We start from the raw sequence: 15,684 nt of genomic DNA on the forward strand, positions 1-15,684 counted from the left end.
CGCACAATGGTCCACAGCCTCTTTCCCATTGAGAAGTGACACAGTACAAATTTCCCCAGAAAATCGTGTCTCCTTTTGTGAATACCAGGAACACAAACTGTTGGCAGCACCCAGTCTAGCAGTGCAATCCTATGCAGAGTTACTCCAGTTTAGCGTAACTCAGTATAGGATTGTACTTTAAGCCTCCCTACGCCCCATGTCCTTTCTCATCAGCCATCCTCTCACAGCCTCCTGAGGAACTACTTTTGTAGGGCTGCAGTTATGTTGTCACTTGGTATATATCTGTGAAAAAAACCCTTATTTCACAAAAAATGACTTTTGCTGCTGAGCATTAAAAGAGGCCATTTATTTTCACGTGGTTATGTGCAGTTATGTGACTGCACTCAACAAATATAGCACTGGACACAAAATTTGACCTCCTGGAAGTTTTCTGTTTTGTTTTTGAATAAAAACTATCATATGTCTCATATTTCTATGCATGAAGGCTGCTCTGATGAACTTAACCAATATATTTATTTACACCATTTATACCCCCCTTTTCTCCTGAATGGGAATTCAAAGTGGCATACAAATTTTCCTCCTCCTCAATTTTATCCTCACAACAACCCTGTGGAATAGGTTAGGCTGAGAGTATGTGACTGGCCAAAGGTCGCCCAGCAAGCTTCCACAGTAAAGTAGGGGTTTCAACCTGGGTCTCCTAGATCTTGGTCTGACTTAGTGAAGTTTCAGAAACTAGATGAATGTGAGCAAGATTTCCAGTGGTCAGGAGGGCATAATTTCAATGCTTAGCATCGTTCTTTGCTCCCCACTCTCTACAACAAACAGACTAAATTGTGCCATTTTAATTGGCCTTATTCTAAATAAGGCAGTTTAATATATGACAGACTTGAATTATGATAGGAAAGGCAGGGAACCCTTAATTAAATCCACCAGCTCTATCTTAATCACTACCACTGTGAAGTAGGGGAAGGGCAAATCTTGCTGTCTCTCCGCCTAGTCTTTTAAACACAGCAACTGAGGTGTCCGTCCCTAAAAGAGAGGGCCAGCCCACCTTGCCCCTATGAGTCGAGCCTTAATGGACCCCAATTGTGATGTTTCTCCTGCCTATCTCCCAAATGGACAGGTGTTTTTTCCTCTGGATGAGGATGCACAGCAACAAATCAAGAGCTGAAGTGTAAGCACAGAGAAAGGACAAGAACCAAGATTCAGAACATGAGAGGAAGGAAACCTGTTCTCCCCCCCTCCTCCAGTAATGACCTGCTTGTCTAGAATGAAGCCATGCCGACAATTACTAGCTGAAAAGATCATAGTTTTAAAAAAAGCAGAACAAATCCTCTGAAGAAACAGTAATAAATGTCTGTATTTTAATGAAATAAGCAATACTGTGTGCTCATATCTCCCAAGAATACATGGGGTTCTTTCTTAGAATTAACAGAAAAAATAAGAAGTGCAAAGGAGAACCAAGTTGGATTTCATTAGTTACTACAGAACATTCTACCAGTTACCCAAGGAACTGTATCAAAATAAAAACTGTTTGTTAACAACATATTCCACTACATTTTGTGTAAAATGTCTAGGAAATTTCAGTCCAACACACAACATTTGTAAGAAAGGAAGCAGTTGTCCTCAGCTAGAACATGAGGGAGGTGGAAAAATATACAAGCCTTCCCAATGAACAGAATTCTCCATGCTATTTGTCTTTCTTCCATATGGTACACTGTAGGCATGGCAGTGTTACTATTTTAGGAAAGATTTGTTTTGGTGCCTTACCTACGTGAGAGACAAAGGCATTGTTCTTACTGGGGAGTTCTGCGGGCTCCTGTAGAAACCACCCCGCTAAAAAAAACCCAGCTGGAAACAGAGCCAAGCAACACTTGGGAGACTGGAACAAGAAGATATGCATGCTACCCAATGGCCTACAGGGAAGGGAGGGACCCTGAGCAGGCAAGAAGGAGAAGACTTGAAGAATTAGACCTGTATAAGTTACGTAATGTGGGGCAGAGGGAAGGCTGTGGGCAAAAGCATTATCTTGAAGGAGAAGAAGAGCCTCCCACTCTGTGTGCTGAACTCTGAATCTGACCTCTGGAAGAAAGGGGGGGGGGAACTAGGTGAGCAATACAACTTCTCTCTGCCTCTTCCTCTGAGGCTGAATAAAAGTTCACACCTCAGAGTCTTCTGCAGAGGTGGGGGCTTAATTTTCCTCAAATTCCAATTTGTTCAGAAGATAACAGATGCTCCTGGCATGGAGCTGGAGAGATTATCAGACACTTGGACTGCAGGATGCCATCTTGCCTGGACTCTATTAGTCACAGTTGACTTCCAGCAGCAGTTCTGCACCCCATCCCAAGGCATGGCCGGAGATTACACATCTTTCCTGGAAGGCAGTCTCCTTTTGTCCTTAGCAGCATTCCGTTTCCTCTTCTTGCTCAGGAAGCTCTGCAGTTTCCCACTCTTCTTTAGCTCCTTGTACTTCTCAGCCAATTCCAATTTCTGCTTATCGGCTACAGGGCAAAATGGAAGAAGGTGGTCAGTTCAAGTCATAACTGTTCATAATGGCATTATCAATGTTCATCCCTGACTCAAATTCTCTGCTTTGTTCCCAGTAGTCTCCCATCAAAATGCAGTATTTCAGTGAGTCCTCTAATACACACGTCCTGCACATATAAACAGTTCTGGATGTAAACGCCATTGGAATAAAGCCCTCCCTGGGTGCCACCCTCAAATTCCTTTGGCTTCCATTATTCTCTAGTACAAGGATCCCTAAATGTGCTGAACCTATGGGCACCTTTAGAATTCTGACACGAGGTGGTGGGAGCAAATACATAATTTAATTGCCTGAAGATCTGAAGCCAACCACAAAATGGCTGCTGCAGGATGGAAGCCCAAGTGTAGGGGAGAAGAGGAGTAATTTTAAAAAATATACTGGGAAGGAGGAGTGAGAGAGAATAAAGCCAACACTGAGATTAAGCCAGCCACAAAATAGCTTCTACAGCTTAGCTTCAGTCACACAGTGAAGATCCCTGTGCAATGGAAGCAGTTTCTGGCAAAGCAATGCTTTTTAAAATCTGCAGAGCCAATCAATACTTCAATGGCCAATTAGAAACCAATGCTTTGCAAAAACCCTACCTGGCCCCACCTACTTTCTAAAAACACTTGGTGGGCACCTTAAAATTTATCGGCAGGCACAATTGTACCCACAGGCATGACATTAGGGACACCTGCAACGTATTAACATTACATGGGAAACCTAATAAGGACAAGAGTTTTAAAAAGTGGCTGCACCTTAAAGACCAACAAGATTTTCAGAGTATAAACTTTCAAGAGTCAAAGCTCCCTTTGTCATAGCAACCTATGAGTGTCTGAGCATAGGTTCTTGCAAAAGAAATGTAAGTTGATATGCAAAACAAATCTAAGGAATGGATTGCTAAAAACCAGGGCTTTTTTTCTGGGAAAAGAGGTGGCAGAACTCAGTGGGTTGCCCTCGGAGAAAATGGTCACATGGCTGGTGGCCCCGCCCCCTGATCTCCAGACAGAGGGGAGTTTAGATTGCCCTCCGTACCGCTTGGCGGTGCGGAGGGCAATCTAAACTCCCCTTTGTCTGGAGATCAGGAGGTGGGGCCACTAGCCATGTGACCATTTTCAAGAGGTTCCGGAACTCCGTTCCACCGCGTTCCTGCTGAAAAAAAGCCCTGCTAAAAACCATTAAGACAGACAATAACTATTTCTTCAACTATATCAGGAATAGGAAACAGGGCAGTGAGGCAGTTGGACCACTGGGTGACAAAGGAGTGAAAAGACTGTCTAAGGAAGATAGGGATGTCAGAGAAACTGAATTAATTATTTGCATCTGTTTTCATTGTGGAAAATGAGTACCCACACCAGAGTGCTGTTTTTGGGAAGGGTGTTTGAAGAACTGAATCAAATTGAAGTGATAAGAAACAAAAGTCTAGGATCACTGGGATATGGATAGGGTTAGCAAGTCCCCTTACCTTCTGGGCGGGAAAGGGATGGATGGACAGACCCAGCACTTACCTATAAGGATGTCCTTGCACACTCTTTGCCCAGTGCAATGACATCACTTCTGGGAGTGCTGAGCAGGTCCTGAGAGTGCTCCTGGGCTTCACGCCAGGCCGATCTCGGCCCTCAAATAGGCCAAATCAGCCTGGCACAAAGTCTGGGAGCATTCCTGGGGCCTGTGCAATGACATCACTCCTGGGAGTGATGTTACCACACCATGCCAGGTGCGTGCCCTGGAAGGCCCGTTCCTGTACTTTCCCCCCCACTAGCCAGGTGAGTGTGTGTGTGTGGGGGGGAGGTTTGGAATGGGGGATCCTCCATCCCCACTAGGAGACCAGCAATGCTAGGTCTGGATGGCAACCTCCCATGGGTTCTTAAGTAAATGAACTGTGAATTGCTGACAGACTAACCAGTATATGTAACTTGTCGGTAAAATTGGCCTCTGTACTAGAAGACTAGAGAGTAGAAAATGTTACACCAATTTTTAAAAGAGGTCCAGGGGGATCCACGAAATTACTGCCCAGTTCATCTAATATTTGTTCCAGGAAAATTAACAGAAATTATTTTTAGAGTTTTTTGAGCATATTAACAAGCATATTGATATATACTTGGACTTCCAAAAGGCTTTTGACAAGGTACTTCATCGAAGACTGAGTAAGCTCAATCAAACTCCAATCTAATCCATCTAAATTGTCATGGACTGATCATTATCTGCTGAGGTTTAGACTCATGGACACTCAGAACCTCTGCAAGGGTAATGGTGTGTGTGTTGGGGGGCAATTAGGATGGCCCATCCCACAAGGCTGTTGGATCCCAGAGGGGTTCCTGTAGCCACGGTTGACCTGGGGGATACGGATATGACCTGGGCTGTGGACACGGTTGCCCTTGAGCTCCCTCTCTCCTTCCATGGAATTTGGAATACCTCTTAGTTTGCTGAGGATGAAATGGTTGGGCAGACAGAGCACAAGTGGAGAAAAATTCAAAGTGAATTTGACCAAACACAGGCACCTACTGTGTGGCAATGGTTGTATCAAGTAAGCTCTCTTTTCTGCCACCACTGTGTTTGCACAGTGCTGTCCAGTGGAGATTTTCCAGGCTGTGAAGGGGTTTTTATCTCAAGTCCCAGATGATGTTGACCCAGAAAACATATAAACTCACTGTGATTCCATTACAATGCATTTTGCAGATAGAACTGCTTGCATCTGCCATGACTTAGACACCACAGTTCAGTGTCAGGATGCTATTGGGGTGCAATCTGGTTTTAGTTGTATGGATGAATTTCTATTGATGAGGCCTGATGAAGTGGATGAAGTACTTTGAAGTGTGTGGCCCAAGTGTCTGATCTAGTCTTGCCCCTTAACCCTCATGGCTAATTGTATCATGGTGGGCTGGGTTAATTGACTGGGTCCAAGAAGTAATAAATGCCTTTCTGCAGGAGGATGCATTTACTACTGCTTTGAAAGGAACTGTTGGGAGATCCCTCCTGAAGAAGACATCCCTGGACCCAAATGACCAAAACAACTGGAATTTGCTGCCAGTGGCCACAGTGACAGCCACCACCACAGATGGCTTTAAAAGGGGGTTAGATAGGTTCACGGATGATGTCCCTCAAATGCTAAAGGGAACATCCCCATCCAGAGGAAGTAAACAACTTAATACCAGTGCCAGGAGGCAACTTCAGGGGAGAATTTTGGCCTCTGTGCCCAGCCTCTCCAGGCTCTCCAGGGCAGCTGGTTGGCCACTATGTGAAACAGGATGCTGGAATGGACCATGGTCTGACCCAGGAGGACTCTATTTACGCTAAGTTCTTTGAAACGTACATTTCTTTAGAAAGAAGGGCTTCTTCCCTTGCTTAGCCAGCTCCCTCTGTCGCTTCTTCAAGGCAAGATCCTTTTCTCGCTCCTGCTGGCATTTCTTCTGAGCATTCTCCTGCTGTGCCTAAGCGACAAAGAAGAACAAGCCACCGACATTCCAGTTCAAATCAATGTAAGTTTTCTCCTCTCCACTATCTCATTAGCATCATTGGAGCTTTCTGCTGAATGGTCACTCTAGCTTTTGCTTGCCTCCCCCATCTCAGAAGAAAATACGATCTGATAGTAATTCATTGCAACACCAACTCACCATACGCTTTAGGAGCTGTTGCAGTTTGTTTTGCTGTTCCACATTCTGACATTTTTTCAGTTGCCTCTGAACTACCTGCAGAAGGAAGAGTTAGGAAAGTGACTCTTTGGTATGAGGAAGAGGTACTCAAATCGACACTCTCCTCTTGTAGGCATGCTGTCTACAGAACAGGTGGTGGCAGCTGCAGCATTACCTCTTTTTCCTTCTTCCTGAGGTCATTCAGGAAAGCATATGTCTTTTCAAACACTTCAGGGTTGTACTCCCCAGAGAGGTCATCAAAGCGTGGGTCTCGAGGCACCTGTGAGGGGTAGATGGGGCATAAGCATATAAATCTGAGCAACCCTAGAATGTGGAGGCTTAGGTCTTTTTAAAAATTGTATTAAATCAAAAAGGAATACAGAAAAGAAGGGGAGAAAAAAGGGACAAGCAGGACAAATATATAACAATGTGCTACAAGGATTATTAAAATATAAGAGTAGAAAAATCATAAACTTTATAAATATTAAAATAGTGATTAGAGTAATAATTAAGCCTATTTATTATATATTTTTCCAACTGAACCACACATGCAGAATTTAAACCTATTTCTACTCATTGTATTAGTAATAATAAAAGAGAAAAAAGGCAATTATTAACAGTAACAATGCTTATTACTTAATGTAGCTGGTTGTCATAACCTTTAGAAAATGAAAAAAAAATCTTATTTCCCCTCTTTACCTTTTACTTATACTTTACTTAATAACAGTAATGTTGACTTTTTACCAACATTTCAATATTATACAGTTTAGTCTACCAATTATCTTTATATAGTTATCCTACTATCAAATTATAAAATATATCCATACGCAATCATTTTCAAATTTATATAACTGAGATATCTTATAAAGTTTATCCATTATAAGCAAAATATTTTGCCCATTTCTCTTCAAATTCTTTAATTGGCCTTCTATTTATGTAGTTCGTCAGTTTTGCCATCACGCATATTCTGACATTTTGTCCTTCTAAATTTCCCTGGTTGGTAGGGATGCCAGACCACCGGTAGGGGTGGGGTATCCCCATCCCCTGCTCCTCACACCCCGCCCCCACTTACCTAACCGGGGCGGCGCACCTTCCATGCACGCTCCCCCGTGGTGCTGCGCGCTCCTGTGCGCAGCTACCAGGATCGGGCCCGTTTTGGCCCAGATCGGGGCCACTGCGGAGTGCGGGAGCGCACCTGTGCGCCGCAGTACCTCAAAACAGACCCATTTAGAGTGAAATCGGGCTCATTTCGGGCCCATTTTGAGGCACTGCAGAGCACAGGAGAGCTCCACAGCGCCTCAAAACGGGCCCAATCCATGGCAAAACAGACCTATTTTCGGGCACTGCAGAGCACAGCAGCGCTCCTGTGCTCCACAGCGCCTCAAAATGGGCCCGATCCACAGCAAAATGGGCCTATTTTCGGGCGCTGTGAAGCGCTCCTGCGCTCCACAGCGCCTCAAAAATGGCCCATTTAGGCATGGATTGGGCCTGTTTTGAGCCCCTGCAGAGCCTGGGCGCACTCCCAGGGGCCGCGCGATGACATCACTCCTGAAGTGACGTCATCGTGCTTGTGGGGGCACGTGCGCGCACCCCCCTCTCCCCCAAGGTAAGTGCCAGGCCCCTATCCCCCACCGGGAGGTTGAGGGGGCCTGGCAACCCTACTGGTTGGGCATTCTCCTTCTTTCCATTTACTCACCATTACCACTCTTGCTGCCATCAGCAAATACCAAAATAGTTCATGTAGTGTCATATCAACATTATCTGGTATTATTTCCAACAACATAGTCTGGGGTTTCATGGCAAAATTAATTTTCAAAAGATGCCCCAAAACAGGTTTCACTGTCTTACTCCCTCATCCTATCTTTCCTCCTTGTTTGCTTCTCATTTCTGTCCAAAGACACAAGGCTACAAACCTTCTTTTTAACAGGCACCACTTGCCGCAGAAAGGGTACTGGCTTCTTGGCTGATATTTCCAATGGCCTGAGGGACAAATAAAGCACACTCTTGGTTAGACAGAAAGCAAAAAGAATGTTCCTCCCTGGGCAGTTTGATTCTTAGAAAAACCTCTCCAAACATTGTACAAAACGAATGCCACAACCAGGAGTTTGTTTATCCCTATTGTGACCACTGGAAGAATCCAAAAGCTTATTGGAGGACAACTGAAAAGTATTTGAGAAGTAAAGGACATGATACACATTATCATACTCATTACACGATACTCATTATTTACTCATTATAAAAGAGGAGATTAAAGAGAACTACATTAATACAGCACTGGATCCCATCTTTAGAATTCTGGAACAAAAAATGCCAGGATAGATGTATCATTCATTGCTAAAATACATTCAATATTTATTTGGGCCACATTCAGTACATATGCTTCCTTACATTTAATGCTACTTATGTAAGAGCTGACAAGAAGTTATCAGATTTTCAGCCAGTTAATTGCTTGCCTTTCAACCAATCATTGAATTAATACACCATGGCCAATGTAGCCACAAATAAACAAATATGCCTTTAATTCTCAGCCCTACTGATAAAAATTTTCTCTATCACATAACCAACTAAAACTTTAGTTGACTATTCTCCTAATTAAAGTCTGCAGCCCAGTGAGAGAAACTGGTTGTGATTATAAGCTTTGGTCATCTCATCCTGAGCAGCACCATGTTTCTAAGGCCAAGAGTCCCATTTTCAAGCTGCTTGTTTGCTGACATGTGAGAGTATTTAATTTACTTTATGGATCAATGTCTGTCACTCACTAGCAGAAGTCTCAAATCACACCCCCTTCTTGTTAGAAAAATTACGCAAATTCAGTTGTGAGAGTGTCCTGTAAGTTCTCCATAGGAATTTCTAGCTTCCTGACAGACAACTCTGTGTGGGTGTAAAGTGTTCTCGGATCTTTCCACAATATGACTAATTGCTTTACACTTAAGAATGTTTATTTCAATTTTGCCTTTAAAAAAAAAAAAAAAGTTTTGGAAACTTAACTTCCCTACAAAAATAAACAGCAGTCTTGTCACACTTAAAAGACTAAGACGTTTTATTACAGCATAAGCTTTCAATGATTAGACTGGCAAATGGCTCCAGTCCATGAAAGTTTATGTGAAAATAAAAACTCATTAGCCATTTAAGTGCAACAGACGAACCCAGCTACACCTCTAGATTGGCCTACACTTCTGTGACTGGCAAGTTCTCAAATCCACTCCCTCATTGGATAAAGAACCCTTCCTATCAATCCTGACTAATGAAGCTTTCAAAGCCAAGGCAAAGCCAAGTCCATGCATTCAAAAATGGAGAATTCTTTCCAGTTGGAACATACTAATGATCAAGCCAACTTCAGCTACCATGTTTCACAGAAGTGGGCAAGGACATTGCCCAGTGGGACTTATAGGTAGCATGTGATTCCCACCAAGAAACATCTGGAGAATAGATAAGCTGTTAGCATCTCTGAGCTGCAGGCCTTGTATCACAGATAGAAATAAAAGGCCTGTCCTCTCCAACAATCCCCTATTCTTTTCTGTAGCCTCTGTGCTCTCATCTCAGCATTCAGGTAGCTTGTTATGTAAGGAAGAATTCATTTTTAATATCCTGCTCTTTGGTGCTTTCTCAGCCCCACCCACCTCACAGGGTGATTGTCATGATAAAAACAAACTTCATACACTGCTCTGAGTGGGTGTTGTTGTCCTGAAGGGTGGTATATAAATCTAATGTTATTATTATTATTTATAGTTATGAACAGGTGCCTTCGGTTTATAATCCACTGCTTACCTATGCCAGCTCTGGTTCATACTGCATGATTTTGATCCCCAGATAATTATGGGTTCTTTTTATAAGAAGCATTATATTTATCTTGTGATGAAATGCTTGATGGTAGCAGTATACCACATTTTCCATAGGTTTTGATCCTCTAAAGTCAGAAAAAATAAATGGGATACAATGAAGAATTTTAAGACTAAAGCTGTATACCCAATGTTTCCACAAGCCATACACTACATTTATAGAAAATAATATTTTTAGTGAGCTAACTTCACTGATTAAAGGGGAAGGGCTGTGGCTCAATGGTAGAACATCTGCTTTTCATGCAGAAGATGCCAAGTTCAATTCTTAGCATTGCTAGATAAAAGGATCAAATAATAGGATTGCTGCCTGAGATCCTGGAGATCCACTGCTGCTCCCAACAGATAACACTGATCTTGATACATCAGTGCTCTGACTATGCATACAGCAGCTCCATATGTTCATGTGATAAAAATGATTTTTATACATGCATGTTGTATTCAATGAAATTTAATATTAATAGCGAGAGCCAGTGTGGTTAGAGTGTTGGACTAGGATCAGGGAGACCCAGGTTTGAATCCTGGCTCTGCCAAGGAAGCTCACTGGGTGATTTTCGGCCAGTCATTCTCTCAGCCTAACCTATCTCACAGAGTTGTTGTGAAGATAAAATGGAGGAACAGAGAATGATGTAAGCCGCTTGGGCTCCCCACTGGGGAGAAGGATATAAAAGAAGTAAACAAACAGAGATTATATGTAATTTACACACAAGTGAGATTCACAGATGGGCAGGGGGGTTGGCTTTTGAGGACCATAGTTTAAAGGACTAAAGGAGAGAGAAACTTAGTGTGGGCACTATAGTAATTTAAACTGCAGTGCCTCTTGCAGCTTAAGGGACCACTGTGAGTGATAGTGGTCTCAGAGGACATGCCAGTCAAGTAGTCCCTTTCTATCCAGTTGCCTTCCCTCCCTTTACAACCCATCTGAAAAAGCAGCAGGGTATCTGCTTCTTTCCATGTAATCCCCAGCTAAGGGCTCATGCCTGTATGGAGGGTGGGGGTTTGCTTCTTAAGCACAGGGTCTACCTTTAGTAGACACCCTTTCCTACTCTGCCTCCTTCCCCCACAATGGTTTCCATCACTTTCTTACTCTCACTAAGAAAGGTAAAGGTAGTCCCCGGTGCAAGCACCGAGTCATTACTGACCCATGGGGGGACGTCGCATCACGACGTTTTCTTGGCAGACTTTTTACAGGGTGGTTTGCCATTGCCTTCCCCAGGGAGCCATGTTTGTTGCAGCTAAAACAACAAATCTTGCAACACTGTTAAAGGCTAACAAATTTATTTGTGGTATAAGCTTTTATGAGTCATCTCTCCATCAGAATGTGCAAGGAATGTTAAGGTATAAATATGGGAAATGAAGAAAACATTGTAATTCTATTGGCAGAGGATTCTGATAGAGTGTACTGAGATGTCTGCAATATGTATGGCAATTTAATTTATATAATCAGTGTGTATAACAGAACAGACTAATAAAGAAAAAAACTTCTAGGCTGTGCACATCTGATTAAGTGTTCTTAACATTCTGTTCCCTTTCCACTTGCATTCATTACTTTTTAAAAGAGCTTTTTCTGTCAGAATTACAGGCAAAGACTAATTCATTAAGCAAGCAGCACTCCATATAAAGGTGAGTAAAGTTTTGAACAAAAATGTCCTCTTGAACATAAAATGCAAAATTTATTATTTTAATACTTCTATGATCCAGCAATAAACTTGATTATTTTTATCAATAAACTTTACATAATATTGCTTCTTAACCCAGTCTAAAATATAACCCTTATAATCTAGCTATATCGTTTATATGAAGATAAAAAATTCCAAATAAAGTTAAATTTGTTCTTTGGATTTTGATTCAGCTGTCTTCAATAGCTTTTTATTGTATTTAGCAACCTTTATTTTTATATCAAAATATATTCATGGTTGGGGATTATTTCCTGTGGTGGTTTTTTATGTACTACTATGAACCCCCAAAGGCTAAGCCAAGCAAAATCCTGGAGCTCCCACAATTCTTTATTTCAAGCCCCAAAGTCAAGTAAATTTGGTTTCTATGCATTTAAAAGGGGGGTGGGGGAAATGTTTAGACTGACAGAATGACACCTGCATCGCTATCTCAAGAGTAAGAGACTCATCCAAACCTAGTTTGGCATGTTCAACACATCTGAAATATCCTAAACTGCTTTTTTGTTTTTGGCTGCCATTGCTTGATCCCATGACTACAGCTTCTGAGGACAAAGAGGAGACAAGCATCCATTATCAAGGCATCTAAAGACTATAGACCAGACTACTGTAATCCAATATATGATGGGCTGCCACAAAGAGCATTCAGAATTTGCTGATGGTGCAAAGTGCAGCAGCCCATCTCTTAATGGGGAGAAATTACATAACATTAATGATGGGTGATCTGCTGTAACGACCAATTCTAGGCCTAACTGAAAGTCCTGCTGTTGACTTTTAAGCCTCCAAACAGCCTGGCTCCAGATAACTTGAGAGAATGCCTCTGCTCACGTGAGCTTGCCACAAATGCCTTTTGAGAGAAGTTTCTCAAGCAGGGCAAATGAGCAGGCCTTTTCAGCCATTGCCCCTCTTTTACAGAGGACTTCTCCGGTACCAATTAGATTTGCTAGAATTTAGGGGAGGGGAATCTCTTCTTTGGAAGGCTTTTAATGCCACCGTAAGGTTGGCTATGACTTGACAGCACTTCCTATCCCCAAGTAAGTAAATACTATAGTTAGCTGGTGCAAAGCAAGAGTTCAGACAAGGTCTACAATTTAGCATTGTTACTTGCTACTTCTCCTCTTTATCAGAATTATTGCTGGCTTATTATCACCTTTCAAAGAATGTTCAACTCACACCAGCCAATTAAATTAGGAATCCTGGAGACTAACTCAGAGAGAACTCCTGGGAAGCTTAAAAGTCCTCCCCAACAACTGGTACAGCAAAGACATCATGTCACCCACTTTGTTTTTGCATCCTCTTGATCCACTGTGGTATCACCAATATGCCAACATTAACATTTAATGCAATGCTGAATAAACCCTTTAGCAGCCTGAAAAATACGACAGCTATACTTTATTCAGTGGTGACATTAACAAAAGTCACAGTCCTTTTACAGGAGCTGTAGCTTTTATACAGTAGCCTCTAGGTACAAAAGAAAAAGAAAGATAGGTAGCTATTCCCAGGAAAGAGAACTCTCAAAAAATCTGACTCCCTAGGGGATATACCAAGTCCCAGTCCAGAAACAGATTAAATGTAAGAAGGCCAAAGAATGAAAGTGAGCTCATCTTTCACACTAGAAGCGAGTAAAGTGCTACATGGGAATTATGAAGTTTTTAGTTAGCTGTAAATACGGTTCCCCAAATAGAGTTTAATGACTGTATTACAGAGACCCCCCCAGGAAGGAATGCTAGTTCCTATTCCAGAGAGGATCTTCTACTTTAGAAGCAAAACATTATTGCCACAGTCCACTTCAACACCTTCTTCCCCGAATGGCTTTGAAGAACTAGAATCTATTGCCTTCTATCACAGGTAGAAGAGGAAGGCAAAGAATGAGCCACAGCAGTACTGTGGCTGAAGCTCTCTTTCCATGTCCCCTGTGGGATTTCTTGAGCTGATTAGTCTCCTGCAGCTCATTGGATACCGCTTCCTTTTCATTTTTACTACACACTGGCTTCTGATCAGCATGCAGGAAATTTTAAAAATCCTGCTCAGTTAATATTTTCAAAAAAAATCATGGTGTTGGGTTGCTGCTGAATCTAATTTCATTCTATAACGCACCAGTGAACAGAGCAGAATTTTAGGAGCGTTCCCTTAAAAAAAATAGATACATCTGATTTGATTCAAGCTACACTGGGGCTTTTGTACAAAGCATCTCTCAAAAGGCTTCAGAGAGTTAAAAATAGAAATAAATAACCCATAATATGAGAGACATTTTGAGAAGCTTATGGCATTGTCTGGAGAGCCCAGCAAGAGCCTCAGGTAGAAGGTGAAAGAACAGCACTAATGGGGTACTAAAGGTACTAGTGGGGGAGGGGAAAGGACAAAAAGATCTTTTCAGCTGGAAGTTGAAAACAGATGAGTGAGAACTGAGTAAGTAAAGAGCAGATGTCTACTCCGATTACCATGGATTGGACATTTATGTGGACTGAAATGTGGCTTCGGGACAAGGAGCAAAGTGTAATGGCACACAGTAAATGTGCAGAGCTGCAGGGGAGGTGACAGGGGAGGGCGGGCTGTGATCTGTTTTCATCCCTGTCTTCTTTAAAGTCTAAATTACTCATCATATCATTGACATTTGCAGAACACACTAAAGGGTGAGGAGCTGCAAACAATCAACGGGCAAGTAGCCTTGTAAAGGAATCTCAGAGTCTCAGAATTAAGGGAAGGAATCAGGAAGTACCAGTTCACATTTAAAAATAATGCAGCAAGCGTAGGGTAGCAGCTCCAAGAGTGCAAGCTGTAGGGTGGACCGTTAGGCTGTTAGTTTTTCAACAAAACGTGTCCTACCAAGAAAGATATCTATACTTGTCAAGAGTAGCACTTGGAAAAGAACCTCTGTGTTAAAAATCAACCCCTTCTGAATGCATATTGCTTAACACATTTACCTGTGTTTATTTGAAGACTGCCTCTTCTTTGGTTTTGTGGCATTTTTTGCTGCCTTCTCAATAGCCATCTGCTGATAAGCCTTGGTCCCAACCTTGTTTCTTAACTGTAGCAGTTCCTCAAAAGACATTGAAGCCAATTCTTGAGAAATATAAGATAAAATAGGACATAAAAATTCTCCACAAATCTCACGTCTCATGTAAATCAAAAGACTTCCTTTTCTCTGTTTACAAAAAACAAAAGACTGCAATATCTTCTGCACTCAAAAGTGCAAGGTCAACTGAGCTACCTTTCTGTTCTACAAGCATTTAATCAAACTGCCATCTCTCTTAGTTCTTCTTCTGAAAATTTCTGACCACTGTACCCATACACAGACAGGTTAAAAGCACACCCACCTGGGTATTCAGTCAATGCACTCCATCTCCATAGCCTTTAAAAACACAAATCACACTACTTCCTTGTGGTAGTAGTCCTTGCAGCTGCATTGGTGAGTCTTTCCCACCCAGTCCCACTGGAGGGAAACCAACATGATTGCAGCAGTCATACATATACCTCAGCCATATGGGAGAGGACCACAGGAAAGCTGCTTCCTGAGTGCAAGGCAAAGAAAAGAGGATCTTTGTGTGCAAAAGTGTGTGGTTTGGAAAGTTAGGTTTCCTGTGATCAGGTTGTCTTGGGGAAAAGGTATCTTCTCATTTCTCAGAAACTTCTCAAAACACACTGTAAACTACAGTGCCTAGCTAGGACTGTAGGAGCCCCATGGCACAGAATGGTAAGCTGCAGTTCAAGCTCTGCTCATGACTTGAGTTCGATCCTGGCAGAAGCTGGGTTCAGGTAACCGGCTCAAGGTTGACTCAGCCTGCCATCCTTCCGAGATCAGTAAAATGAGCACCCAGTTTCCAGGGAGTAAAGTGTAGATGACTGGGGAAGGCAATGGCAAACCACCCCGTAACAAAAAGTCTGCCAAGAAAATGTCGTGATGCGATGTCCCCCCATGGGTCAGTAATGACTCAGTGCTTGCACCAAGTACCTTTTTAGCTAGGACTGTAGGCAGCTGCCACACAATTGCACCTCATAGATGACATATTTATTTGTTT

The 15,684-nt window shown here is 42.4% G+C and overlaps 1 protein-coding gene across 1 annotated transcript in view; it reads right to left on the bottom strand.

Annotated features, from left to right (window-relative positions):
* Window positions 1-1,342: 1,342 nt before the first annotated feature.
* The window catches only part of RRP36 (ribosomal RNA processing 36), a 42,246-nt gene continuing 27,904 nt past the window's right edge, over window positions 1,343-15,684 (bottom strand). The window contains exons 3-8 of the mRNA XM_054981303.1: window positions 14,590-14,728; window positions 8,070-8,136; window positions 6,332-6,436; window positions 6,139-6,213; window positions 5,838-5,955; window positions 1,343-2,501 (exon numbers count right to left, since the gene is read on the bottom strand). Coding sequence (XP_054837278.1) covers window positions 2,362-2,501; window positions 5,838-5,955; window positions 6,139-6,213; window positions 6,332-6,436; window positions 8,070-8,136; window positions 14,590-14,728 — 644 coding nt within the window. The 3' untranslated portion in view covers window positions 1,343-2,361. The remainder of the gene's footprint in view (window positions 2,502-5,837; window positions 5,956-6,138; window positions 6,214-6,331; window positions 6,437-8,069; window positions 8,137-14,589; window positions 14,729-15,684) is intronic.

The sequence above is a fragment of the Eublepharis macularius genome, chromosome 1 (assembly GCF_028583425.1).
Source record: "Eublepharis macularius isolate TG4126 chromosome 1, MPM_Emac_v1.0, whole genome shotgun sequence".
Taxonomy (NCBI): domain Eukaryota; kingdom Metazoa; phylum Chordata; class Lepidosauria; order Squamata; family Eublepharidae; genus Eublepharis; species Eublepharis macularius.